The 26,657-nt window shown below is 32.8% G+C and overlaps 1 protein-coding gene across 1 annotated transcript; it reads right to left on the bottom strand.

The window, feature by feature from the left end:
* Positions 1–678: 678 nt before the first annotated feature.
* On the bottom strand, positions 679–25,281 carry LOC114326913 (abnormal spindle-like microcephaly-associated protein homolog). The gene is made up of 6 exons (XM_028275373.2): positions 25,133–25,281; positions 19,851–20,036; positions 18,593–18,802; positions 7,312–12,924; positions 2,344–2,536; positions 679–1,624 (listed from the first exon to the last, which is right to left on the bottom strand). Exons 1-6 carry the CDS (start codon positions 25,142–25,144, stop codon positions 1,083–1,085), a joined length of 6,756 nt encoding a protein of 2,251 aa, XP_028131174.1. The 5' UTR covers positions 25,145–25,281; the 3' UTR covers positions 679–1,082.
* Positions 25,282–26,657: the final 1,376 nt, after the last annotated feature.

The following is a 26,657-nucleotide window of genomic DNA, read 5'->3' as shown; positions in this document are numbered from 1 at the left end:
TTCCTCTTAATGATTCAACTCCACAAATGATTACTTCCAGGAAATTAAAATTAAAATAATAAAGACTAGAGCAAATTTTAACGAGAAAAACGAGTGGACTGCTCTGCACATGAGATTTGAAGTTAGATCTAAGAGTTAGGTTGGCTAGGTGCTACGTTTTCTCTATTTTGTTTTATAGAATGGAACTTAGACCTTGAATGCAGTATCAATGAAAAAATGGAATGATTCTAGTTGTGGGTGTATAGAAAAATTCTGAAAATATGGAGAGAACACGTCACAAACAAAGAGGTTCTTAGAAAGATGAATAAACAAATAAAAGTCTTAAATAAAATCAAAACCAGAAAATTGGAATATCTAGGACATATTACAACGTGATAAAAGATATTACTTGTCCCAACTCATTATGCAGGTAAAGATCCAAGGAAAAAAAAAGCATAGGGAACGTGGAATATCATGGCTGCGCAACCTGAGAGAATGGTACGGATGTACATAAAATGAACTTTTCAAAGCAGCCGTCTTTAAAGTCTGAATATCTATGATGATTGACAACCTCCGTTGCGGAGATTGCACTTGAAGAAGTTCTGACAATGTATCATTCATATTTTAATTTTTCTCGTTTCAAAGCATCAGTATAACCAACACAGGGCCCCAGTGATAGTTTAGTAATAAACAAAGATGAACACTTAATAACTTTATTTTAAAAATATACAATACTAGTATAATATATTCGAAACAGTTTCTTCTTAAATCGATAAAATGGCCACCAGCGAATTCAATCCGTGTAGTATCCAACAAGTGAGTGCTGGCGGGTTGCGCGTAGAACAAATTGAAAAGTGGAAGGGATCGCTCATTCCTATTGCTGTCGGCTATGAGTTCACCAACTAAATTTTTGATATGGCAACCACGCATTTGTGACATCCGCGATTAAGGTCACCCGCCAGCTCTTGCTTGTCGGATTGTATGGAATTAGTAAAGGCGAAATAATCCATTCGCTTTATATTCGCTATTATAATAGACAAAGACCAATACTTTAAAAATCCATCAACATTTTAAAAATATACAATACTTGTTAGAAACACTTCTTAAATTGATAGACTGGCCATCAGCGAATTCAGTCCGTGTACGGAATTAGTAAAGGCGAATGGATTCTTCTTATACTCTAATCCCCAGTCAGGCAACAACGAAGGTGTGGGTAAGGTTTTATAACTAGCGAACACAGTGGATCCTTTGGTCACTTGCTTCTTCACCATGTTAGCTTTCCTCGTCACCAATCCTTTGATCTTCTCTAATTTCTGTTTGATATTGGGCAGATCTAAAATGAATCTCCTCCATCGTGGAGTATGAGAAAACAGCCAAAATAGGGTACACAGCGCCGGGAATAGCTGCGATTCTTTATCGCACCAATTCATCATCAGCGTTATCAGTTTTTCTATATAACTCGGAACGAAGCTGTAGTCTTTGGTCTCTTTCAGTTTGTTGAAGCTTATTAAAATGTTCACAGAGTAAATGCAGGCGTGCATTTCGGGCAAAGACCTCGCTGTAGAACTCAGCATTAGGTAGAGTTGGTCGGGCAAGAGATTTCTTAGTGAGACACAGATCTTCTTGCATCTTCTGATAGCATAATCTAAAATAACAATGAAATATAAGGGTACATTCTTTCGTTCATTACATGTGCATTATTTTATAATTATCTACAAGTGTACAGAAAAATCTGAAACCGCGAAGGTCACTAAGGTAGCAGTTGAACGCGTGCAAAGAGTGCATTCATGTGTTATCCATCCATTATGCACGAAATTAGTGGTTTTGCGACATTGCTAGATAAAATCGTCGAATTAAGCCTAGAAACGTCTTCTTGTTTATTTAGAATGAATTTAATATATTTTTTAATAAATATGAATATTACAAGCGCCGTAAAATATAGGACAATTAATAAGTGCACAATCCCGTGAAATTGTACAATTTTTAAAATTTACACAAAAGGAAGCTGAAGGACATACACTAATTGTTGAGTTAGGCTGCACCTACATTTGATCCGTATTTCTCCGATCCGATCCGTTCTCAGAAAGTGACTGCACGCGGAGTATTATCCTGGTTCAGTCAGAGAGACGAGCATATGTATCTCCTGATGAGGAGCTAAAAGCCCCCGAAACCGGCAGAGATGCTTGCTGTACTCTTTGATTGAATTAGAATATAATACGACTGCAATTTCGGGTTGCCACGAAATTGAAAATGTGTATTCATTTTTAATTTATGTACTTTTATTTAAAATAATAAAAAAATCGAAAATTTTAAAACCATACCCCCTTAATGAAGGCGGCTTTAATTATCATTAAAGACACTTACCTATATCTTCAAGCGCGTGGTTGATATGGAATAATGTAGAATTTTCCAATGCAATCGTTTGCAAAGCTGCATTACATTTAAATTGTAAAGTGTTCTCAGCTACAGCGGTGGCATTGGCTTTCATGAATCTTTCTCGTATTTTAGACATCGCAGGATCTGCGATACTTCTCGTCTTGTAGCCTTTCCAGTAAGACTGAAATAATTGTACATAAACCATAATAAAAGATAAGTCAATTGATAATAAGGGAGAGGATTCAATACCATAGGTTTAATTTTTTTCAATAAAACACGAAATTGTAGGTGTTGAAGACACATGCCAATGCTGCTTCATATATCATTGACAGAAGAAACATTGAATGAAACTACATATGTAGCACTAATCCAGGAGCCTTATTTCAGGATTTGACATCTTATTGTTCATCTAACACAGATCTTTACGGCTAGCATAGCACTAGGTTAAATACCAACAATTTTTTCATGTAAAGGTGGTGTACTTACACAAATTAGGACAAGACAACGTCCTACCTAAATTATACAGGCCGATCAGTCTTTTCTGTTAAAGACAATAGAAAAAATTCTTGATAATATTATGGGGGACCATCCCCTCAATGGCAACCAGCATGCATATCAAGAACGAAAATCAACAGAAACAGCACAGGGTGAAGCAAATTCTCTTTATGATGCACCAGCATCAAAAGGGATATACACTACCGTAAGTAACTGGATCAAAGCAACGCTGGAAAATAGGCTAATTCTAACAAAACTTTTTACGAATTCTAGAACACTGATCGAGTGATACATATTGAATTTTGCCGACTATTTTTGAGATAAAACTAACGGATTCTAAGTTGAAACGAATTCGATTGCTAGTCAGTTGGATCTCTTGTGCATATGAGGCTTTTGTGCGGATCTTAGAGGATGAAGTTTTACCGCGAGTCAGCAAGTACAGATCAAAAAATCCTTCGCGTCAATGTCTTCAGCTTATATTCAGGCATAAGCTAATGGGAATGTACACCCCTGGGCTATCAGCTATAAGTAGTCACCCCCGGACGTAACCCCTAAGAGAGACCGTGAAAGCTGTAGGTGACAACTACATGTGGAGTAGTTGGCTGACTGAGAGCCTCTGGAGATATTACCTATACCGGTGATCATTTGATGTTTTTCCCCATATCTGACTACTTTCACTTAGTTTTGAAAGACACGTGAAACCATACGTGAGAGTTGGATACCTTATGAGGACCAATTATTATTATAGTGTCCCAAAAGTAGTAGAACGGTCGAATATTTCGCGAACTAAACATCGGATCGAAAAACTGAAAAATACGTTTTCAATCATTTTCAAAAATCTATCCAATGACACCAAACACCAATCCCCACTACACCCCCTGGAGGTGGGGTGGGGGGTAACTTTAAAATCTTAAATGGAAACCCCCAGGTTTTCTTGCAAATTTGGATTCGTTACGTAAAAGTAGGCAACTTTTATTCAAGACGTTTTTTCGAACTGTGGATAGATGGCGCTATAATTGGGAAAAACGATTTATCCTGGTACCATAGGTAAATTATAGAAACGGTCTAATATCTCACGAAATACACTTCCAAATGAGAAACCAAAAAACAGATTTTTAATCTTTTTTGAAAACCTATCGAATAACACCAAACATGACCCTCCAACCCACCCCCTGGATGTGGGGTGGGGGTAACTTTAAAATCTTAAATAGCAACCCCCACTTTTTATTGCAGATTCGGATTCATCATAAAAAATTAAGCAACATTTATTCGAAACATTTTTTAAAATTTCTGATAGATGGCGCTAATAAATCGAATTTTTCCAATTAAGGCGCCATCTATTAACAATTCTAAAAAATGTTTCGAATAAATGTTACTTAATTTTTCATGACGGATCCGAATCTGTAATAAAAAGTGGAGGTTGCTATTTAAGATTTTAAAGTTACCCCCCACCCCGCATTCAGGAGGTGGGTTGGAGGGTCATGTTTGGTGTTATTCGATAGGTTTTCGAAAAAGATTAAAAATCTGTTTTTTAGTTTCTCATTTGGAAGTGTATTTCGTGAGATATTAGACCGTTTCTATAATTTACCTATGGTATCAGGATAAATCGTTTTTCCCAATTATAGCGCCATCTATCCACAGTTCGAAAAAATGTCTTGAATAAAAGTTGCTTACTTTTATGTAACAAATTAAAATATGCAAGAAAAACTGGGGGTTTCCATTTGAGATTTTAAAGTTAGCCCCCACCCCACCTCCAGGGGGTGTAGTGGGGGTTGGTGTTTGGTGTCATTGGATAGATTTTTGAAAATGATTGGACACGTATTTTTCAGTTTTTCGATCCGATGTTTAGTTCGCGAAATATTCGACCGTTCCACTACTTTTGGGACACCCTGTATATCAAGGTTCAAAATAAAATGATTAAAATAAAATAAAATTGAGACTAGACCGAATCAATAAAACTTGAAAAATTACCTCAATACTAGAACAACTTAAGGGGATGGCGCAAAATCTTGGCCCAATGCTATTTAAATTTTTTTCGAATCATGAGAAAACTATATACAGTGCGTCCATAAAGTAACGCATAAATTAATTATTTCGTAAACCGGCGACTTTAAAGAAAAATCCCGAAATAGGTCGATTTTTATTTTTAATTTCCGATTTTTTGGCATATACATCATACTAGTGACGTCATCCATCTGGGCGTGATGACGTAATAGTTGATTTTTTTTAAATGAGAATAGGGGTCATGTGATGGCTCATTTGAAAGGGTATTCAATTCTCTATTCCCTAATATAAACATTAACATAATTATTTATACAAGGTGTTCAAAAAAACATTTTTTTAATTAAAATAATTAAGACAAAAAGAAGAATGTATGGAATTTATATAATTCAAAATACGTTTTAATGTTGTCAGAAAACAGGAAAAAATGTTTTTTTGACAAATAAATATTGTTTTTCGCTTAAATTCAATGTTAAAGCTGCCATCCAACTGCCTCTTGCCAGTTTGAACATTTCGTTCAAGCGAAAATCAATGTTCATTTGTCAAATAATTTTTTTTTAATTTACTGACAGTAGAAAAACGCATTTTAAATTAAATAAATTACATACATTCTTCTTTTTGTCTCAATTATTTTAATTAAAAAATATTTTTTTGAACACCCTGTATAAATAATTATGTTAATGTTTACATTATTGAATAGAGAATTGAATACCCTTTCAAATGAGCTATCACATGACCCCTATTCTCATTTACAAAAATCATCTATTACGTCATCACGCCCAGATGGATGACGTCACTACTATGATATATATGCCAAAAAATCGGAAATTAAAAATAAAAATCGACCTGTTTTCGGATTTTTCTTTAAAGTCGCCGGTTTACGGAATAAGGAATTTATGCGTTACTTTATGGACGCATTGTATATTTATGAAATACAGTCAAACCTGCCATATCCGGATCAATGTGGCGACAGACCGATCCGGATATGAAAAAATCCGGATATCAAGACCACTACTTTTACAGTCTCTGAAACGTTTTCTCCTTCATACATTCCAGTAATCAACGCCGTCAATAACTTTCGTCGATAGACACGTTTTATAGATTCTATAATACATTATTTTGCCATATTTTAGTTCTTCTTTTAGTGCGTTGTCCAACAGCAGGACTGCCTTTCTCGGTAGATCCGGACGGCGCAGAACCGTCCGGATATGGCAGGTTGTACTGTATATATTTTGGAAAAATTTAAACGCAGAATGAAATATTACATTATTACCGAGGGCCAAGAGTCCCTTAGAATAAACAAAAAGTTTCTATTGAATGAAATATTTTAAATTAAAAATCACACTAAATTTTCTCTATTTTTTTTCATCCCTGTAACTTATTCAAATAAACATTATAGAAGTTTTCAGGGACTTTCGGCCCTCGGTAATAATGTAATCTTTCATTATCCGTTTAAATTTTTCAAAAATAATTATTAGTTTTCTCAGGATTCGAAAAAAAAAAATGAATGTATTTAAATAGTATTGGACCAAGATTTTGCGCCTACCCCCTTAAGCAATCAGTTTCGACACCGCATACTGAAAGATATTCTACCATATCAATTTTACTATTGCAATATTCAATTAAAACACAATACATAATAAGAAAACACTGAATAAGTGGCAGAGGCAGGGAAGAAGGTCGGACTTAGCATAAACGTCAGAAAAACAAAGATAATGAAAAAATAAATAAACCAAGAGAAATGGGAACATCACTGAGAGGCACGGAATTAGAAACGGTAGAGAAATTTAACTACTTAGGCAGTATTTTGAAAACAAAGGAGGGCAGAGGAGGACGTAAAACGGAGAATAGCTCAAACGCATTCAATATGCTAAGGAAAATGTGGTCTTCACGTCAGATGACAAGTAAAACCAAGATCAGATTATTCAACAGCAACGTGAAGACTGTGCTACTATACGGAGCAGAAATTTGGAAAGTGTCAAGAAAATGTTTCGGACAGATACAGGTGTTCATAAATAAATGCCTAAGAAAGATTCATAACATTTAATGGCCAAACCGCATATCAAACCAAGAGTTATGGACAAGAACTAAGCAGGAATCTATATCTAAGACAATATGCAAAAGGAAATGGAGTTGGATGGGGCACACACTAAGGAGACCTGACACAGACATAGCGAGGCAAGCCCTAGAATACACACCACATGGAAAGAGAAGACCTAGGTAGACCCGTAGAAACGTGGAAAATAGGTGTCAAGAAAGAAATTAATGCTATTGGGAAAACCTGGGCAGAAATAAATGTCAGTGCAAAGGATAAGACAGAATGGGGGCACACAGTTGACACCCTATGCTCCGCATGGAGTGAAGTGGAATAAGTAAGTACATAATAAGAAAAGTTTAAAACTAATTTCTACGCATTAATACACATACATACGAGTAGAATGCAAATAATTTAAGACTTACCTGTATTTTTACAGCAGCTGCGTTTTGAACTTTTTCTATTCTTCGGTGCTCCCTGGCTTCTGGAGTAAAGTAATCTGCATACTTCCGTCTCACCAAATACCCTCTGGCATACCTTTGTATTTCCTTAGCTGCTTTTATCTTCGCTAAATATACCTCCTTTTCTTTCCTAGCTTGTACACAACGTCTGTACCATCGTTGAATCGTAATAACCGAGTTTCTCGTGATTAAATACTGTTTTCTTTGTTTTGTCATTTCTAAATTTGCTCTAATTCTTCTCTGAACTAATATTGTAATACGTTTTAATAAAGTGTATCGTTGCACTTCAATTCTCATTAAATGAATGGACTTCCAACGTTTCTGAACAAAAATAACAGTTTTTTTGTATTTTTGATATACTTCCTTGACTTCTTTGGTTACTTTCAAGGATCTCCAACGTCTTTGTATAAGAACGGTTGTACATTTTAACTGAAGATATCTTTTGCGATCACTTCTGGCTAATCTTTTAGATCTCCATTTATTTTGTACAAAAATAACAGCTTTTCTTAGTTTTTCGTAATATGTTCTTATATTCCTAGTTTCAACTTTACCTCTCCATTTTTGCTGTATAAAAATGGCTGCTTTTTTCAATTTACTGTACTCTCTATATAGTTTTCTGTACAATAAAACAGCTCTCCATCTTTGTTGAATTATCGAAACATGTTCTCGTAGCTCCAAATAGTTATGTCTGACTGTTACACATGCAACCTTAGCTCTCCAAAGTCGTTGTATCAAAATAGTCTTTGTTCGTAGAATTTTGTACTTTTCTTGTTGTATTTTTGCTAGTTTATAAGCCCTCCATCTTGATTGAAGAACTATCACGGCATTTCGTACTGTATTAAATCTCGTTCTCTCTATTTTGGCTTGTACCGTTGCTCTAAATCTTCTTTGTACAACTATAGTAGTAGTCCTGAGGTTGATGAAGTGATGGCGCTCAACATGTCCTACTTTTCTTGCTCTCCAATGCGCCTGGACGGTTAAAGCAGCTTGTCTTAAATGTAAATATCTTTCTCTTTCGAATCGACACAGTCTTTTAGCTCTCCATTTTTGTTGAATGAGTATTACCGTTCTACGTAATATTTCGTAATGCTTTTGTTCTTCTCGAGCTAACTTAATTGCTCTCCATTTTTGTTGAATATTAATCACAGCTCTTCTTAGACTTTGATATGCTTGTTTTTGTTCCTTTTCGAGCTTCCTTGCTCTCCACCTACACTGAATATTAACAACTGACTGTCTTAATTTCAAGTAATTATTTTTTTCGTTTAGCATTAAGCGTTTGGCTCTACACATGCGCTGTATTATTACAGTATATTTTAGTAACTGTTGGTACTCTTGTTGCGTTTTTTTCGTTAACTGATTGGCTCTATAACGTAATTGAACAACGACCACAGCTTTTCTTATTGATATAAATGATGTTCTACAGGAAACCATCTCTCGTTTGGCTCTATATCTCGTTTGTAATGTAACAGCTGCGTTTTTCATCTGCAAGTAATAACTTCTTTGTGATTTTGCAGCTTTATTAGCTCTATATTTTCTTTGTATAAATATTGTAGACAACTTTAATCTATTGTAATAATCTTGACAGGTTCGCATTTTTATTAAAGCTCTATAACGATGTTGAATTACTAAAGTGGCAGTTTTTATACTCTGATACCTTGACATTTCCTTTCTCATGAGTATTATTGCTTTGTACCGTTGTTCGAGTATCTTAGTGGCTCTTTGAAGAGATCTGTAATATTCGCGACATCTGCGCATGTACAGAATTGACCTATACCACACTTGGATTTTTATAGTCGCTTGTTTAATAGTAACAAACTGTTGACTAGCAGTTCGCATCTCTAATTTAGCTCTATAACGTGCTTGAACGATTAGAACAGCTTTTTGTAAAGCCTTGTAATACAGTATTTGTTTTTGCATTAATTTTTTGGCTCTATATCTTTGTTGGAATACAATCGCAGCTTTTCTTAATTGTAGATATTGAATCCTAGTTGCTTTCATTAGTTTCTGAGCTCGATATTGTTGTTGTAGTGTTATGCACGCACTTTTTATTTGTTGATATTGTGTTTGTTCCTTTTTCATTATTTTTAAAGCAATATAACGTTGTTGAACGATAATCACGATACGTTTTAGTTCTAAAAATTGTTCTCTGTGAATTCTCATCTCTTTAATAGACCTGTACCAGCGTTGTATGTATATTGTACTTGATTTTATCACTTGGTACTTTTGTCTCTCAATTCTACATAAACGATTGGCTCTAAAAATGTTCTGCACATTTATTACAGTTGATTTTAGTTTTTCGTATTGCAGTTTTTCCCTTTTAGCTAAAACTCTAGCTTTCCATTTTTGCTGAACAAAAATGACAGTAGTTTTTAGCTTTTGGTACTTGTTCACTTCAAGCTGCACCTGTTTCTTGGATTTATACCATCTTTGTATAATTTGTACAGCTTTCTTAATTCTTAGATATCTAGTTCTTTCCAGGAACATTCTTAAGTGACTTTGGATTAGGACGGCACTCTTTATGCGTTGTTTATAGAAATTTCTGATCAGCCATCCCCTGCAGTACTTCTGTATTCCATTTACTGCCATGATTTGTTTCTTGTAAGCATCTTTTTGCTTATACATTCTGTAGTAGGACTGTATTTTGATAGCAGCTCTTTCTGACTTAATTAAATTTAAGTAGTGTGTTAAGAAATAGGTAAATTCTTCTAATTTTGCTACAAATTTTTGCCTTCTATACCAATTCTGTATTTTCCTAGCCGCATTTTCTTTCTGGAGATGTAGTCTCTGTAATTTTCTTCGTTTCAGAACAACAGGAAGGCTTCTGAACCACGTTTGTATAGTACTAGCACATTTGACCATGAGGGGTGCCTCAAACTTGTAAATAATCTGCCATAAGAAGGACATAGTTTTCTCCCGATGGCCATCGACTATGTCTTTGGGTGAAATGTCGTACAAGATCTTATAACCAGCACTTTCTAAGGAATCAAACACCAACTTCATATTATGCACCTTTTGTAAACGTGATATAGCTGGCACCCTCAAACTATTTGTTAACTCTTCTTTAAGAAGAATAATTTCCATGACTTTAGTTAGTCGTACGCCATCTCTTAGATCTACTCCCAAGTTTTTGACTGCGTAATCAAATTCATGGATGTAAGTCTGCACATGCGTGACTATATATCCAGAAAACTTCAGAAACTTGGTAATATCACCGACTGCTGATAGTAACTCTCTAGCTAACATAAGCAACAGTTCCTTGCTTTCTTTTACTTTGCCTGTGGAACAAAATAAACAAGGATTATGAGGTATTAACTTTTTCGTTTTAGCTTGATCTAGGAAATATACTAGAATTAAAAATTTCTTTAAGAAAAATTTGTTGAAGTCCAGTATATATTTTGCAGCGTGAACAGACTTATATTTCTTTATCAACATGGGATTTTTGAATAACCTATTGATCAAAAAGGTGCTCAGTCCGACGATGTCTGAATTAGAATGTAATGGAATTATTTCGTTATAAATAGTTTCCAAGCCAATTCTGAGCCATAAAGGATTATAACTCAACAAATGAGACATTACATCAGACTTTATAGAGAGATTAAGATGAACATCTTTATCTTGTCGAATGCTCACCTTGCCGTTATCTACAGCAGCTAAAACTTTAGATAGAACATTAGTAATTTCCTTGGATCTGTACAAAGTTTGAGCGGATTTTCTCAAACTATTCAATTTTGCATTTACGTGATACTTGTTAGAGATTTCTTCTTTAGTAGGAGCTGCCTCTACTTCTCTCTTCTTACACTCTTGCCACACTTTAGCTACATCTATGATTTTATCTTCGGAATACAGTTCTTGAGGAGGTGTTAACAGCGAATTCAACCATTTTTTGAAATAAAGCTCTTGTTCGTCAATCCAACTTTCGTCTACGAAGAGATGCGGCGTTATAAACGGATCAACCATATTAGTAGCAGCTAGCAAAAACGGATTCTGTATGATTACTGTATTAGTATCTCTTCTACTGATCTCAGAAATCGCTTCTTCTTTTCTCTTCTCTTTGCGCCCGTCTTCAGATTTGTTGATCATAAACTTTTTCAAATTGAGACCGGAGGTATTCTTTGCTACTCTAAGTGCAGCTCCTCCTTTTCTAGACCAATTCTGTGGTCCTGTCAGACCACCGCCAGGTTTGGCAAAGTTTGCTGTTAAGTCTAAGTCACATTTTTTTCGAGTGGTAGAATGACTCACGTCAAATGATTCTTCTTGAATAGAGCTGAGTGGACGATCTGACATGATAAAACTGGTCTGGCTGATATCTGGTCTACTATAAGGGTCATTTCTTTGAAAATTAATATGTCTGTTAACGGCTACTTCGGGTGTTGAAAAAGTGAAGTTATTCGGCTTTGCAAAATTGAAATCATTCGTAATATTCCCTTCAAATTGACTATTGGTAGTGAAATTCAAAGTGACATCGCTTAGTACCGGTTTTGTAAAATTAAACTGATTTGCTTTTAAGGTTGAGTCATAATCAAGTCTTGAACTAAAACTGCTAGCGTTCAACGAATCGTCGATCGTTGATCTTTGAATGTGAGAAAAATTTTTATTCTTCACGTTATTCACGTCCTGTAAATAAGACGCTAAACTCGGTGTCCTACAAGGCTCAGGGCTAAACCTCTTTTGGCGTATCGGTGACACCTTCGTAGACAAAGGACTTAAATTTTCACAATTACCTAATGAATTATCTTTTGTATATGTCTCTCCGCTCAAGTTACCTTTAACGTAAGTTTCAAAACTGGTGTTATCTTTCACGTATGTCTCCGAACTTAATCTTGATTTTGTGTAAGTTTCTGAGCTTAAATTTAAATTTGGAGGAAGATCTGGAATGTCAAAAGTGTTCTCTTTGGTCATTTTAACTGTGCTTTCAAAATCTGTTTGAAATCTCGTTTTTCGTTTGGTTGTTACAGGTGTTTTTGTTGGTGTGAAACAAAATGATTGCAGCTGCGTCAGCTTGTACTCGAAGTCATATTTGGGCGAGTCTGGCATGGAGGACTTTTGTTTGAAGTAAGTACCTAATGATACGTCTGGAGTTAAGATATCCCCGTTGTAGGATGTTAGGGGAGGTCGTATTTGTGTATTACCATTGGGACATTCATTTTCATTGTTCATTTCCAAACTATCGTTGAAAATCTCAGAGTTTTCTCGTTTAAGGACAAACGTGCCTCTTCTCTCACCCCCATTTGCGATTTTCTTGGAATATTCCACGAAATTTACTTTCTCTGCAGATATAAAGCTTTCAGTAGTGACTCTCTCGGATAGATATGCAGTATGTACATTCTCCTTACCTTTGGAAGTGTAGTACTTAATTGGTTCGGCGTGGATAACATGTTCATGTTGGGTAATATGTTCGTGTTGATAGGAAGTAAATACTTGGGGTTTGAAAGTTTTTTTCGGTGAGGGTGACTTTTTGTACTGCGATCTTTTCTTCGGTGATGGTGAAAAGCGCTTTGGGGATATGTACGGCGGTTTTATTGGATAATATTTTTTTGTTGGTGATTTTCTGAGTTTCGTTTTCTTTCCGGGTTTTGCCTTCAAGAAAAAAAATATGATTTAAAGATACCTATGAAATAAATAGGATTATTTTATTTATGGAGATTTTGACCAATAAAAACCTACAAAAATCAAAATTTTAGCTGTAATTTTTTATTGATTTTAATTTCCAATCGTGTAGTAAGATTTTTCATCACGTGTTTAATTCTGCCCAATCAGATTATTATTATACTGGGAATAATCTACTTATACATTATTATACTGAGAATAATTTTTAAGTATTTTGTTTCTGTCTAATTACAACAAGTTTTAAAGTTTTGACAACCGTCACATTTAAGAAAAACAACCAAAATAAACTTTTAGTTCTGCATCTAATGTCAAATTATCACGACGGCATACAAATAGGCAATTTTAAGAGTAAACAGTAGCGATCAACAGGTAGCAACAAAATATAACTTCCCTATATCATAGTCGCGCTAAATGGAAGTACTAGAAAACGATTTTATTATTAATAAATAGATATTTATAAAAATAAACCAAAATGGGTGAAAATTTTATGTTAAGATAGGTATTTAGAAAGGTAGGTATTTGCATGAAATATCTAATAATAAAACAATAATAAATAATCATTTTTTGTTGTGAAGCGAAACAAATTTCGATTTTCGCATAATTTTGGCACGGTTTTTAATGGACTTTTTCTTGGAAGGTTTCACTTTATTTTTCGTTTGATTTACTTTTTCCATTTTGTTAAACTATTGATAATATTTTTAGAATAAAAAATCCTCCTAAAACTTTATATACTCGCATTAGAATTCGAAATATTTTTACGTAAAATATACTTACCTACCTACATATAACTAAAATTCACAATTAACAACAATCTATTCTTTCAAAGAGGCCAACAACTTATACAACAACAACAAATATATAATAAATTAACTATCAATAAGCCCTACTTTCCTATGAAGCAACAAAAAAGAATTTTTAAATTAACACACTACTGCACTGAACAGATATCGATAAAGATGACAGAACAGATTAGAGAAAATCTGACGCAGGTTTGTCAAAATGACAGTGATAATTTCTCTATGTTGCCTAATTAGTTATTTAGTTATATGTTCGATTTCTTGTTAGAAATAATAAATTTTAGTAGTTCCAAGATTACACAAAATCTAGGCATGGGATAAAAAAGTTTATTTGAAGAAAGTTTTTTTATTTTTTTCTTCTTAATGGCGGTACAGGCTCCCTTTTTCAATATTTTATTTAGTTATAGAGTAATTTCCACGTACTAACATATTTCTGAAATTGGGCTCTATACCGCCATTCTTTATTATATTACGAATATGTGTGCCAAATATCTCGACAAAATATTCAAAAGTAGAGCCGCAATCTTGGAACGCGTTTGTTGCTACCTGTTGATCGCTACTGTAGCCTCTTAAGCACTCGGCTGCAATTCGGTAAGATTATTTCATGAATGAAACTGTATGTCTAAATTATTTTAACTAAAATTTTACTGATATCTTAGTCTGAATATCTACTAAACCTGCTCATGCTGTTCACTTTAACAAGTTGTAAAACATTAATAGTTGTGATTAACGTCACTGAATGTTTATTTACAAAGACTTGAATTTTGTATGTATTAAAAAATAATCTGTCGAATATCACACGATAGTAAGAATAAAATTTGTTTCCATTTGTCTCCAATTTGTTTCTCAAACTTGTTTCCATTCGGCAATAGTCACTCAAGCCCTTTGGGCTCTCGTGTACTATCATTGCAACCCAATGCCACACATGTGGCTACATGTGAAGCGTGTCCGTTTCGATACTTTGGCAACTTAACCTAATCTATAACCACTGTAATAGTTATTTATGTATCAAGGGCGTAAAATAGGCGTTTATGGAACGCGACGTGTAACTAAGACATAAATGAACACGTAAGGTCCATAAACGCTGTTTATAAGCCCGAAATACATACAAACTTTTATGCACGACTGTTTTAATGATCATTTATTAATAAAGATACAAAATTCCTTGCACGATCGTCGTAGTGATTATTTTTTAATGCTTCTTTTTCTTTCCACTTTTTGCGAGCAATTTATTATAAATACCGTTTCAAAAGTTGCATGAACTTTATAGCTCAATTTATTAAAACTCATCCTGTATAACAATTTACCGAATCATTTGTATTGGTTAGTTAATAAAAAATGTCATATTGAAAGAAATATGTGTAAGAAATAATAATATGATAGAACAGTAATCTCTATAGCTATGTTCGCGTTACCCTAGCAACAAAGTAAATAAGTCAAGAATAGTAAGTCGCCATTATTAAATAATGGCGTTATCGCATTATTAAATAATTATCGTATTGAAAGTTTCATAACACATTTTTTAAGAAGTTCTTTTATAATGGAAACTAGTGACGATGAAACATTTTCTGGAACACCACCGGAAATTTTTAAAGCAGCAGAAGATGCAAAATTAAGTTTACTACCCGCTAAATCTAAGAAAATAGACGATAAGGCAATAAGGTAATAAGATGAATTTATTAGTTGGTGCAAATTGCAGAATGTTAAAGACGGTAATTATACAGAAAATGTATTTCTTGATTATTTTCTGGAGAAGTCTAAATGCCGTAAGCCGTCGTCTCTATGGTTATATTATTCGATGTTAAGGCAACTGTAAATTTGCACAATAATGTAAACATCGCTAAATATTCAAGACTGATAACATAGGCTATTGATTATGTTCAACATAAGAGAGCTAAAAGGAACTACAACGTTAATGAGATTTTATTGTCTCATATGGTCAAAGAAACTCTATATTTAAAAAAACCGCGGAGTGCTACCATTTAAATAGGTGCGTTTTTGAGAAAGGGGCGAATTAGTCCCTAGGCTCAGGGTGAATTAGGGTGAGTTCTATGCACTTTTGGTACAAACATGTTTACAGGAAAATTGTTCCAGGTTAAATTTACTATCGAAATATCACATTTTAGTGTCAAAAATATTTTTTTTACAAAAACATATTCAAAAGAAAAGCAAGAAAAAAACACCAAAGAAAGCAATTTTGTTTTTGTCCCATAACTTTTTTCCTTTGGGATATAGGTACAGGTATTGCTTCAGCGAAAAATAACTTCAGTCCTTTCTCTTTAAAATGACGTTTAGTAGAAGTCACTAGGATTTATATTTTCCAAAATAGGATTTTTCAAAATTCGCCGCTCACAGCAGTTTTAGAGCCATTTTCCCCATTATTTCGCAAACATTGTTCTGTAACTTTTTTCTTCTCATTTCTAGGTATATGTAATGGTACATTTAGTAGAAATAGAAGTCAATTACCTTTAAAATGGTCTATTGTATAAGGTTGTGCGACTATTTTTAAGCAAGTTATGCTTTTTCAAGGTTTTATTCTTTTAATGATTTTTGATATTTTTTATGATTATTGTTTAAATTTTTTATTATGACTTTTTTCTTGTATATTTAGGTATATACATTGTGCAATAAAAAAAGATTATTTTCTTTACTTTAAAATGGTGTATAGCAAAAAAATTTAGGACTATTTTTAAACAAGATATCCGTAGGATATTCAAGGATATCCGTAACTTTTTTATTTTTTATTTTTTTCAATTAGAAGAATATAGTTGCAAATTATAACATAATTTTTAATTCCAAATAACTTTTCTTAATAACACTTTTCGATATTGTGAAATATAAAGGTACTTCACTCTTGAGCGAAATTCATATTTTTTAACATACCTCGTACACTATTGATAAAATTTTATATCTGATCATTGCATCTCAGGTTTTAGATTATGCAGAGCATTTTATAAAGAATAATTTTTTTCATAAAGTTAACAATAAAAAAGTTTCCATATGGTTCCAGCTTAGTGGGACCTGTGGCATGTGTATATGTCACATTTTGAGAACGCATATCGATAGTGAAAGTTTCCAACCTCCTATGTCAATTTTTGGCTATTTTGTTTTGCTACCCTAAATTAAAGAAAATATGTATTTTTTACTGTTTACAAGCTCCTATGTCGTTATTTCATCAATTGACTTATAGATGGCCCTATATAAAACAACGACATAGGAGCTTGTAAACAGTAAAAATACATAGTTCTCTTTAATTTAAGGGTAACAGAACAAAATATCCAAAAATTGACATAGGAGGTTGGGAACTTTCACCATCGATATATTCTTTAAAAATAGTCCTAGAATTTTTTACAATACACCATTTTAAAGTAAAGAAAATATGCTTTCTTTTGTTGCACAATGTATACACCTAAATATACAATAAAAAAAGTTATAATGAGAAATTTAAAAATAATCGAAAAATAAATAAAAAATCATTAAAAGTATACAATTTTCAAAAACCATATCTTGCTTATATATAGTCATACAGCCTTCTACAATAGACCATTTTAAAGGTTCTTGACTTTTCTTCTTACAAAATGTACCATTGCATATACCTAAAGCTGCGTAGAAAAAAGTTACACAACAATGTTTGCGAAGTAACAAGGAAAATGGGTCAAAATCGCTGTGAGTAGCGAAGTTTGAAAAATCATATTTTGGAAACCATAAACTATAGAGACTTCTACCAAACACCATTTTAAAGAGGAAGGATGGAAGTTTTTTTTTCTGTGAAGCAATGCCTATACCTACGTCCCCATGGGAAAAAGTTATGGGGCAAAAAACAAAATTGCTATATTTCGTGTTGTTTTCTTGCTTTTCTTTTGAATTTATTTTTGCAAAAAAAAAATATTTTTCACTTTGAAATGTGATATTTCAATAGTAAATTTAACCTGGAACAATTTTCATGTAGACGTGTTTGTACCAAAAGTGCATAGAACTCACCCTAATTCGCCCTGTGCCCAGGGGCTCCCTTTCTCAAAAACCCACCCCTTTAAATGGTAGCACTCCGCGGTTTTTTCATATTTAGAGGTCCATTGACTATATTAAACAATAAAACTCCGTTAACGTTGTAGTTCCTTTCTATAATACGACATAATCAATAGCCTAACATTCCTAAAACGGAGATCATATGGTTATAAACCAAAGAAATCTAAAATTCTAACCAGAGAAGAAATAGAATCGTTTTTGGTAAAAAAAATTGTGTTATAAATATAAAATTATAGATGTAGGAAACTTATGTTTGATTGCTAAAGTTATAATTCCTTTATTAAAATAAAATACAATAAATAAAAACTTTGTGTTTCACTAACCACACCCCTCATCTAACATTACCGTCCGGCGGGCGATAAAGAAGCCCACGGGCGCTAAAGTGGCACTTTACGTACCTACGCCAAATGTATACATAATATGGACTTTACCGCCCGGTCGTACATAAAAGATATTTATTACAGCTGAAATTTAATTAATATCAACATAAAATACTCTAATGGCTGGTTCCTCCAACGACAAATAGTTGTTTATTTGATGAATAAAGTTATTCAACCAATAAAACTTACATATCTACGTTTCACTCACGTCAAAAAGACTTATTTTATTTGTCAAATAAATATTTACTCTTCGAATAAATTGACAAGTTAATCTCACTTAACAAAGAAAATATGTCGGCTTAACTTTAAATTATCAAAATTGTACTGAAATACAATAAAAATATAATAGAATAATAAAAAATTTTATTCGACAAATACTTAACTATTCACTGATTTATTTGTTGGTGGTGAAACGGACCATAAATCAATAATTACCTTAGAAGGTGAAGCTGTTTTAAAAACAATAGGCACATCTCTGTGGACTGTTCTTGTATTATTTTCAAAAGAAATTTTATGGTAGGATGCTTCCTTCTCCATAGGAGTCCATGTTATTTCAAACATAACCTCCGAAAAGCTGTGAATTGTTGCACTCTCCCAATTATATCTAACATTTAGCTCTAATGGTACTTTTTTTGTTAAGAAAATCTACAAAATAATATATAATTTTGTAATTACTTTAATATACACTGACCGGCAAGAAAAACAGGAACCCCACAAAATGGGTCATTTTTGATGTCTCGAATTCCTAAACCTGTTGTCCGATTTAAGTGAATTTTTTAATATGTTATAGCCTTATTCTTTAACAATATCGCTGTAATAATATTGTTGCTAGACAGGTAAATAGTCATTGTACACCGGGTGTACCAATCAAACTGTGTTTTTTTTTTAAGTTCCCCACACCCTGTGGAATATTCTAGCATTTATAAAATACTGAAATTAAAACCCGAAATTATAATCTCAGGTTTTCTTAATTGGCCATCTCCATTGGCGTGCATACAGGTAATATGACCCGTATGCGCGCCAATGAAGAATATAAAATTCTTAATTGTATGTCAAAAAATGCGCAATAACTACCTCTTAAAACCTACCAAATTTAATTTGCATATCTCAACCGGTTTTAGAGCAATAAATAAATTGTTAATTTGTAAGAAAGAAAATTCAACATCCTGTATCTCAGAAACGAAGCATTTGCAGACATACTTTATAAAGCAAACGGTCATTAATTTAGTATTTAATACTAATTAAATTTTTTCATGCAGAATTACCCCTTAAAGTTTGTCGCACTCATTTAGAAACACCCTGTATTGATGAAGAACGTGGCTAGTGGTTAAAGTATCTACCTTTCTTATTATCCATCATAAGCAAATAAATCAAAAACCAGAATGTTAAGAAAACCTGAGGCTATAGTTGGGTTTTTTCAGTATTTTATAAATGCTACAATATTCCACAGGGTGTGATGAACTTTGAGAAAAAAAAACAGTTTGATTGGTACACCCGGTATACAGTGACAATTTACCTGTCTAGCAACAATATTATTACAGCGATATTGTTAAAGAATAAGGCTATATATAACATATTAAAAAATCACTTAAATCGGACAACAGATTTAGGAAATTCGAGACATCAAACATGATCCATTTTGTGGGGTGTCTGTTTTTCGTGCCGGTCAGTGTAATGTATATTTATAACTTACACTCATATCCTGTTTAGTTGGATTTCTTAATAATAATTTGCATGTTGCTGGTTCTCCAATTTTTACTTCATCAAAAAATAACTTTGGAGCTACTGTGAAAGGTCCTAAAGAGAGAATTTCTATTTTTTCTGGAGATTTTTCCTTGACTGTAGGTTTGGGTTTCTTTTCTCTTCTGACTGGTGATATCTAAAATGGTTTATTCAACTTATAAGATATGGTTGAATGCTCAATTATCTCGGAAACGGCTTGGACGATTTTTATAGATTTTGGTGGGGAAGGGTCTTCTAATGTGGCCGATATTATAGTCGTAATTACATTGTCAGATCTTCCGTTTTTCTGGAAATCTAATGAACTTTCTTATTTCAAATGGAACACCCTGTATATTTTCTGCGTTTTGAAGTCCTTAAGAAAAACTGATTATTTTTCATGTAATATTCCCTATATAATATGCCGTAATTTCGGAGTTATTCCTACATTTATGTTTAAAAAAATTTATAAACAAATTATAAAAATCAATTTTTTTTCAGCGCGGGCAGATATTATTTTAAATCTTCGGATCATTGGGAACAAAAAAGGTATTTTGTAATTTTTCTCTAAAGTTAATCGTTTTCAAGTTTGTTATAAACAATTTAAAAACTGAAAAAAAATTAAAAATGACGATATGCAAGGTTCAAAAACACAAGTAAAAAACATAATATTTGAAATTACAAAGTGTCTATATTGTAGTTCAATCCTTTTTCTATCAGCTCCCTATAAGAACTTTGGTCTAGGACGTTTCATCGCCGCCGTTTCGATGCCGCCAGTTCGATGCCGATGCCGGCCGATTCATCGCTAGTCAATTAATCGCTATCTGATATATTTCCGAATTTTCGACAGTTACAATTATTAGTTATTTTTAGTATTAATTAGGAATTCTAGGAAATGCGAGATATGACGGCGATGAAATGGACTGGCGATGAACCGGCGGCATCGAAACGTCCCATTCCGTAAGAACTTTTGGCACGTTTTGTCCTAAAGCATTGTTTTTTAATTGTTAATGAAGCGCTTATGAGAGAATGGGCGATTGGGCTGCATTAACAACTAAAAACAATGTTTCAAAATTAAATAAGCCCAAATTATTTATCGGAAATTGATAAAATAAAGTTTTAGCTTGAATTTAGGTACTATGTGATTTCAAATATAATATTTTTTACTTGTGATTTTGAGCCTTGAAAATCGACATTTTTCGATTTTTTTCAGTTTTAAATTGTTTATAATTTGGAAACGATTAACTTTAGAGAAAAATTACACAAACATTTTTTGATCCCAATGATCCAAAGAACCTAAAATAATAATGTCTGCCTGGGCCGAAAAAAAAAATGATTTTTATCATTTGTTTATAAAATTTTTAAAAAATAAATTAGCAATAACTCCAAAATTACTGCATTTAGGTATAGGGAAAATTACATGAAAAATAGTCAGTATTTCTTAAGGACTTCAAAACGTAAAAAATATACAGGGTGTTCCATTTGAATTAAGAAAGTTCATTAGATTTCCAGAAAAACGGAAGATCTGACAATGTAATTACATACGACTATAATATCAGCCACATTAGAAGACCCTTCCCCACCAAAATCTATAAAAATCGTCCAAGCCGTTTCCGAGATAATTGAGGGTTTCCATACATATAACTCATTCTGTATTTAATATTGTTAAACAAAAAATAAGCATGAAACAAAAAATATTTTGACAGCATTATTTCACCAAATGTCTAAAGAACATATATGCAAAATTTCAGGTGAATTGGTCAAGTAGTTTTTGAGTTACAATGTCCACCGCCTATGAAAACATCAGGGTTGAGAAAATAGCGTTTTAACAACTTTTATTTGTAATTTCTTTTTTGTCTGTCAAATAGTAAACTGTTGCACACTGGAATATGTTTTTGAATCGCGGAGTAATTTACACAAGAGAATGGTAACACATGTTGATAGTTTTTCACTACACTTGCAAAGCGAGTAGGGATATTCAAATGCTGTATTTCCAGTTATTTTGCTCTGATCAATCTGAAATCTTCAGAGAGTGTTCTTGAAGTTATGTATTTTCATATAGAACAATAAAAAAATTCTAAAAATTTCAAAATTTTCATACTTTTTATACCCCCCTTTAACCCTGCGTTACTCGCACACGGTGTATGAGACCGGGCCTCTAAACAACTGCCTGTAACTCTGATTGTAGTGCATATTTTCAATTGCTGCTGCATATACCTCTTCAGTCATCAGTCAACTGTGTGTGAAGTCCACGTGCAGTGTAAAAAAGTGTATTGTACTTTTATTATTAGGCAAGACCTATTAATTAGTCAGGTAATTAAAAGTAGTAAGTTTTAATTAGTCAGGTAATTTAAGGTCTTTTTCTTATTTTTAATGTTTATATATTTGTTTATTTATATTTAGATATGGATTACGAGAAGGAGAAGCAAAGATTATTAAAATTATTTGAGGAACGCATATTTACACAATTATATGATCATATATTCATTAAATAATATAATTGTACAAAATTTTGCAAAAAAAATTTTTTTTCAAATATTGCTGACCCATATTTTTGGACCCGGTCTTCTGCACCGTGCGCAAGTATTCGATCACAAAAAGTTGGCGCGAGTAACGGAAGGTTAAGAATTAAGAAAAAAGAACTAACCCTTTGAATACTGATGACGCTTAAAGATGTTAATACTGTTACTATTGTCAGGTGTGCATGACAGCTTCAGGTGTCATATGCAGATATGCACAACATTCGTTCAGAGGTTTGTATTTGTTTAACTTTGACTGAAATGAGTTGTCTTTATATTAAGTACGTACATAAATGCATTTTATAACATCATTTTAGATTTATATTACGTACGAAGCAATTCCAGGGCCATCTCAGCCAAAACACTACAATGTAAATGCAGCGAAAAATCAAGTTAGCATCCAGGTCATGTTAGTCATATTTTGCCAGCAATGGAACGGTTAAATAAGCTTCTGAAGAATATGAAAGATCATTGGCATCATGATTGGTCACTCTCAATAACAAATTCATTCTCTACTTCTCAAAGTTGTTTATTTTATCATGAAAGGGTCATTTTAATAATACCATTTCTTTCAATTTTTGTGGTGAGGTTTAAAAATTATGTTGCCTAAGTATAGTATACAGGGTGTTTGGTAAAGAATGGGCCATAGCTTAACCTTAGATTCCTGAGGTTAAAATAGGTCGATTTAAGCTCACTAACCTTAGTACAAAAGTTGATAATAACCGAAATACAGGGTGTCAAAGTTAAACTTTTATTTGATTTATTTTTGAATATTTCCTCATAGGCATGGGACAACAACACGAAATTTGATAAGTGGTGCTGGTACTGTACAAACTACTAAATTATGTTAAACAAATGTTTCTGGCTACTACCAGAGGCGTACGATAGGGGAACGTGAATGGTTGAACCTTCCCAAATTCTATGCCACTGGCGGAATTTCTATCTTGGTGCAATTTTTTGATTCTCCAATACTTTATATGTAATGACATACTCTTCATTCGTAACGATAAAACCATTAGTTTTCGATATATTTGAAGCTAAAAACGGAGGAGCATAATTAATCAAAATAAGTGTGCCTTTTCATTTTTAACTTGAAACATCACGAAAACTAATGACTTTATCGTTAAGAATGAAGATATTATTGGCATAGAAGGTACTGGAGAATCTAAAAATTATCCTAAAATAGCAGTTTCATCAGTGGCGTAGAATTTGGGAAGGGTCAACCATTCACTTTCCCCTGTCGTACGTCTCTGGTATTAATCACAAACGATTATTTAACATAATTTAGTAGGGTGTACAGTAACTACACTTTCTGCCAAGTACAATAAGGATGTGTCAAATAGTTTTATAGTACCGGGCATACATAGTTCTTAAAGTTTTAAATAAAGAATAAATTATTTAAAAAAAAAGAATACTTTATAATAATTTGACATATCCGTGTGATACTTGGCAGAAAGTGTAGGCACTGTACACCCTACTAAATTATGTTAAATAATCGTTTCTGGCTACTACCAGAGGCATACGACAGGGGAAAGTGAATGGTTGACCCTTCCCAAATTCTACGCCACTGATGAAACTGCTATTTTAGCATAATTTTTAGAGTCTATAATTCTTTCTATACAAATAATATACTCTTCATTTGTAACGATAAAGTCATTAGTTTTTGAGATATTTGAAGTTAAAAATAAAAAGGCACACTTATTTTGATTAATTTAGTATGCACCTTCGCTTTTAGCTTCAAATATCTCGAAAACAAATGGCTTTATTGTTACGAATGAAGAGTATATTTTTTACATAGAAAGTATTGGAGAAGCAAAAAATTGCAATAAAATAGCAATTCCGCCAGTGGCGTAGAATTTGGAAAGGGTCAACCATTCACGTTCCCCCATCGTACGTCTCGGGTAGTTGCCAGAAACGTTTGTTTACCTTAATTTCGTAGATTGTACAATACCAGCACCACTTACCAAATTTCGTGTTGTTGTCCCATGCCTGTCAGGAAATATTCAAAAATAAATAAAATAAAAGTTTAAGTTTGACACCCTGTATTTCGGTTATTATCAACTTTTGTACTAAGGTAAATTAGCTTAAGTGGACCTATTTTAACCTCAGAAATCTACGGTTAAGCTATGGCCCATTCTTTACCAAACACCCTGTATAAGCTACATAGGAAAAGTTTCTACAGAAGTTTTTATTTAACAGAAGTCATTGATCTTCATGTGTAAACTGTCAAATGTGAAGAGAAAATGAAATGAAAATGTGAAGAGAACTGAAAAGGACTGAGATTTTAGTCATAATCTTCTCATTTTGTATGTCTGGTCACAGTATTTTTAAATTAAAGAATGTCTATTAAATGATAGCTCCTTTAATTAGAAGTTTGTAACATGATTTCCTCTTCCTCCCATATCATTGTTACTGATCACTTAGAATTTTAGAGTCAATAGAAAAACTAATCACTAGAAATTTAGAAATTTAACTGACTTCATACTATAACCCAATCATGTTTAAGTAATTAATACATAAGATTTGGAGCTGTAATATCGATTATGGAGATTATATTGTTTGGCTTGGCATTGTATTATTTATATTAGTGTTAAAAAATATACATACACCATTGGTAAGGATAAAAAATCCTTTTTATCTATATAAAAAAACAATAATCGAGAAAAACTTCCGATCCTATCCAATTTTTCTAAATGTTATTAGGAATGTAAAGTATAATATACCAATTAACACTTACCTGAAAAAACATCGTGTTGTATAATTTTACACTTTAAAATTAAATAACTTATAAATTTGATTTTCTTTTTGACGTTTATTTTTATTTTATTTGAACTGATTGCTGAACGTAACGGATAACGGAAAATGTCGGTATAGTAGAAATCTCATTCTGACAGTTACATGTTACCAACGTTGTAAATTAATCAGAGAATATTAATTAATTTTTTTTTTATTATTTATTTCACGGTTTATTTTAAACAATATTTGTGTCAGTTTGATCCCTAAAATATTTTAACACGCTACTTTTATAAACATTTTACTTGATATTTTTTAAAATACACGGTAATCTTGGCCAATGACGTCATTGAGATTGAGCTTGTTGACATTCTACAGCGAGAAGTTCGCCACAAGTACAGAGCTTAATCACCGAACAACTTAATGTTCTCTGTCGCCATAGAAAGAGTTCTGTGGTTTTATGCTTTTTTAAATTAAATCATGTTAGCCTAATCTTTTCATTAAAATCAATTAATTATTACCTAGAAGTGTAGAATTTAGAGACTTTCTCTCTCGTATACTCTCTACAATGTTTTATTAATAAATATACAATACCTGTTTTTGAAAAACATGATAATGCAATAAAAAATAGAGGGAAAACAGAATGGCAAACTAGAGCAAAAATAAAAAAAGAAAACCCAGACGTATTCTCAACAACTTAAAACTTCACAGAAAGAACTCGCAAATGAAATAAACAGTGAGAAGAAAAGGTGAAAATAAAATGAATGAAGAAAAATGTTTGAGAATCCCCTATGGATCTTGGCCTCCTGGCAGAAAAGTTTACCACTCCCGTGGATTACTAGCAACTTCCCTCCATTTTATCAACAAATATAGGCGAGCGGGAGATGCCCTAAAATGACCAGGTACTGACCACGGAGAGGTGAATGGCTAATTTTATTCATACTTTATATTTTTAAAGGTGCTGAAAACGAAAATGAGGTTTATATTGAATTTTATGTGGGGGAACATTGTCAAAATCGCAATTTTAACCTTAAATAAAAAAAAAGAAATCACTTTTTTGCGTTTACCTCGCTACAACTCAGTTCAATTTTAATATTTTTTCTGAAATTTTTACAGTATATAGCTCTAACATGTCTGAAGACAACGTTATATACCTGCTTTAAGCTTTAGCTTTAATTCTTATTTTTATAAAGGTTATGAATTTTTCAAATGAAAAGGTGCGGATTTGTGCATTGCAAAGTTTAATCCCAAAAGTTGAGTGACGAAATTTAAAATTAGCCTTTTAATCACGTTTATGTTAAAATAGAGGGTACAAAGAAGTTTTCTGTAAAATTTTAGATCAAAATGTTTTATAGAAAAAAAATAGTGCAACTGTTATTATCGACATTAGAAATCCCCAATATAACGGTTATTTTTCGAGATACTGACCATGGGTGCCCTAACAACACACAACATTCCAGGAATGTACTACCAAAGTTCTATCAATATTTGAATGTCCTGGACATTTAGGGAACATTCGGTGAACATCT

This window comes from Diabrotica virgifera, chromosome 5, assembly GCF_917563875.1.
Source record: "Diabrotica virgifera virgifera chromosome 5, PGI_DIABVI_V3a".
Classification (NCBI taxonomy): Eukaryota; Metazoa; Arthropoda; class Insecta; order Coleoptera; family Chrysomelidae; genus Diabrotica; species Diabrotica virgifera.
This window is presented reverse-complemented; position numbering and strand designations above follow the sequence as displayed.

Excerpts from the sequence above, each read along its gene's own strand:
- LOC114326913 (XM_028275373.2), bottom strand. Across the intron at positions 12,925-18,592 it reads AAACAGCTTCACCTTCTAAG|GCAAAACCCGGAAAGAAAAC; the intron begins GTAATTATTGAT and ends TTTTTCTTGAAG. Across the intron at positions 2,537-7,311 it reads CAGCTGCTGTAAAAATACAG|TCTTACTGGAAAGGCTACAA; the intron begins GTAAGTCTTAAA and ends CAATTATTTCAG.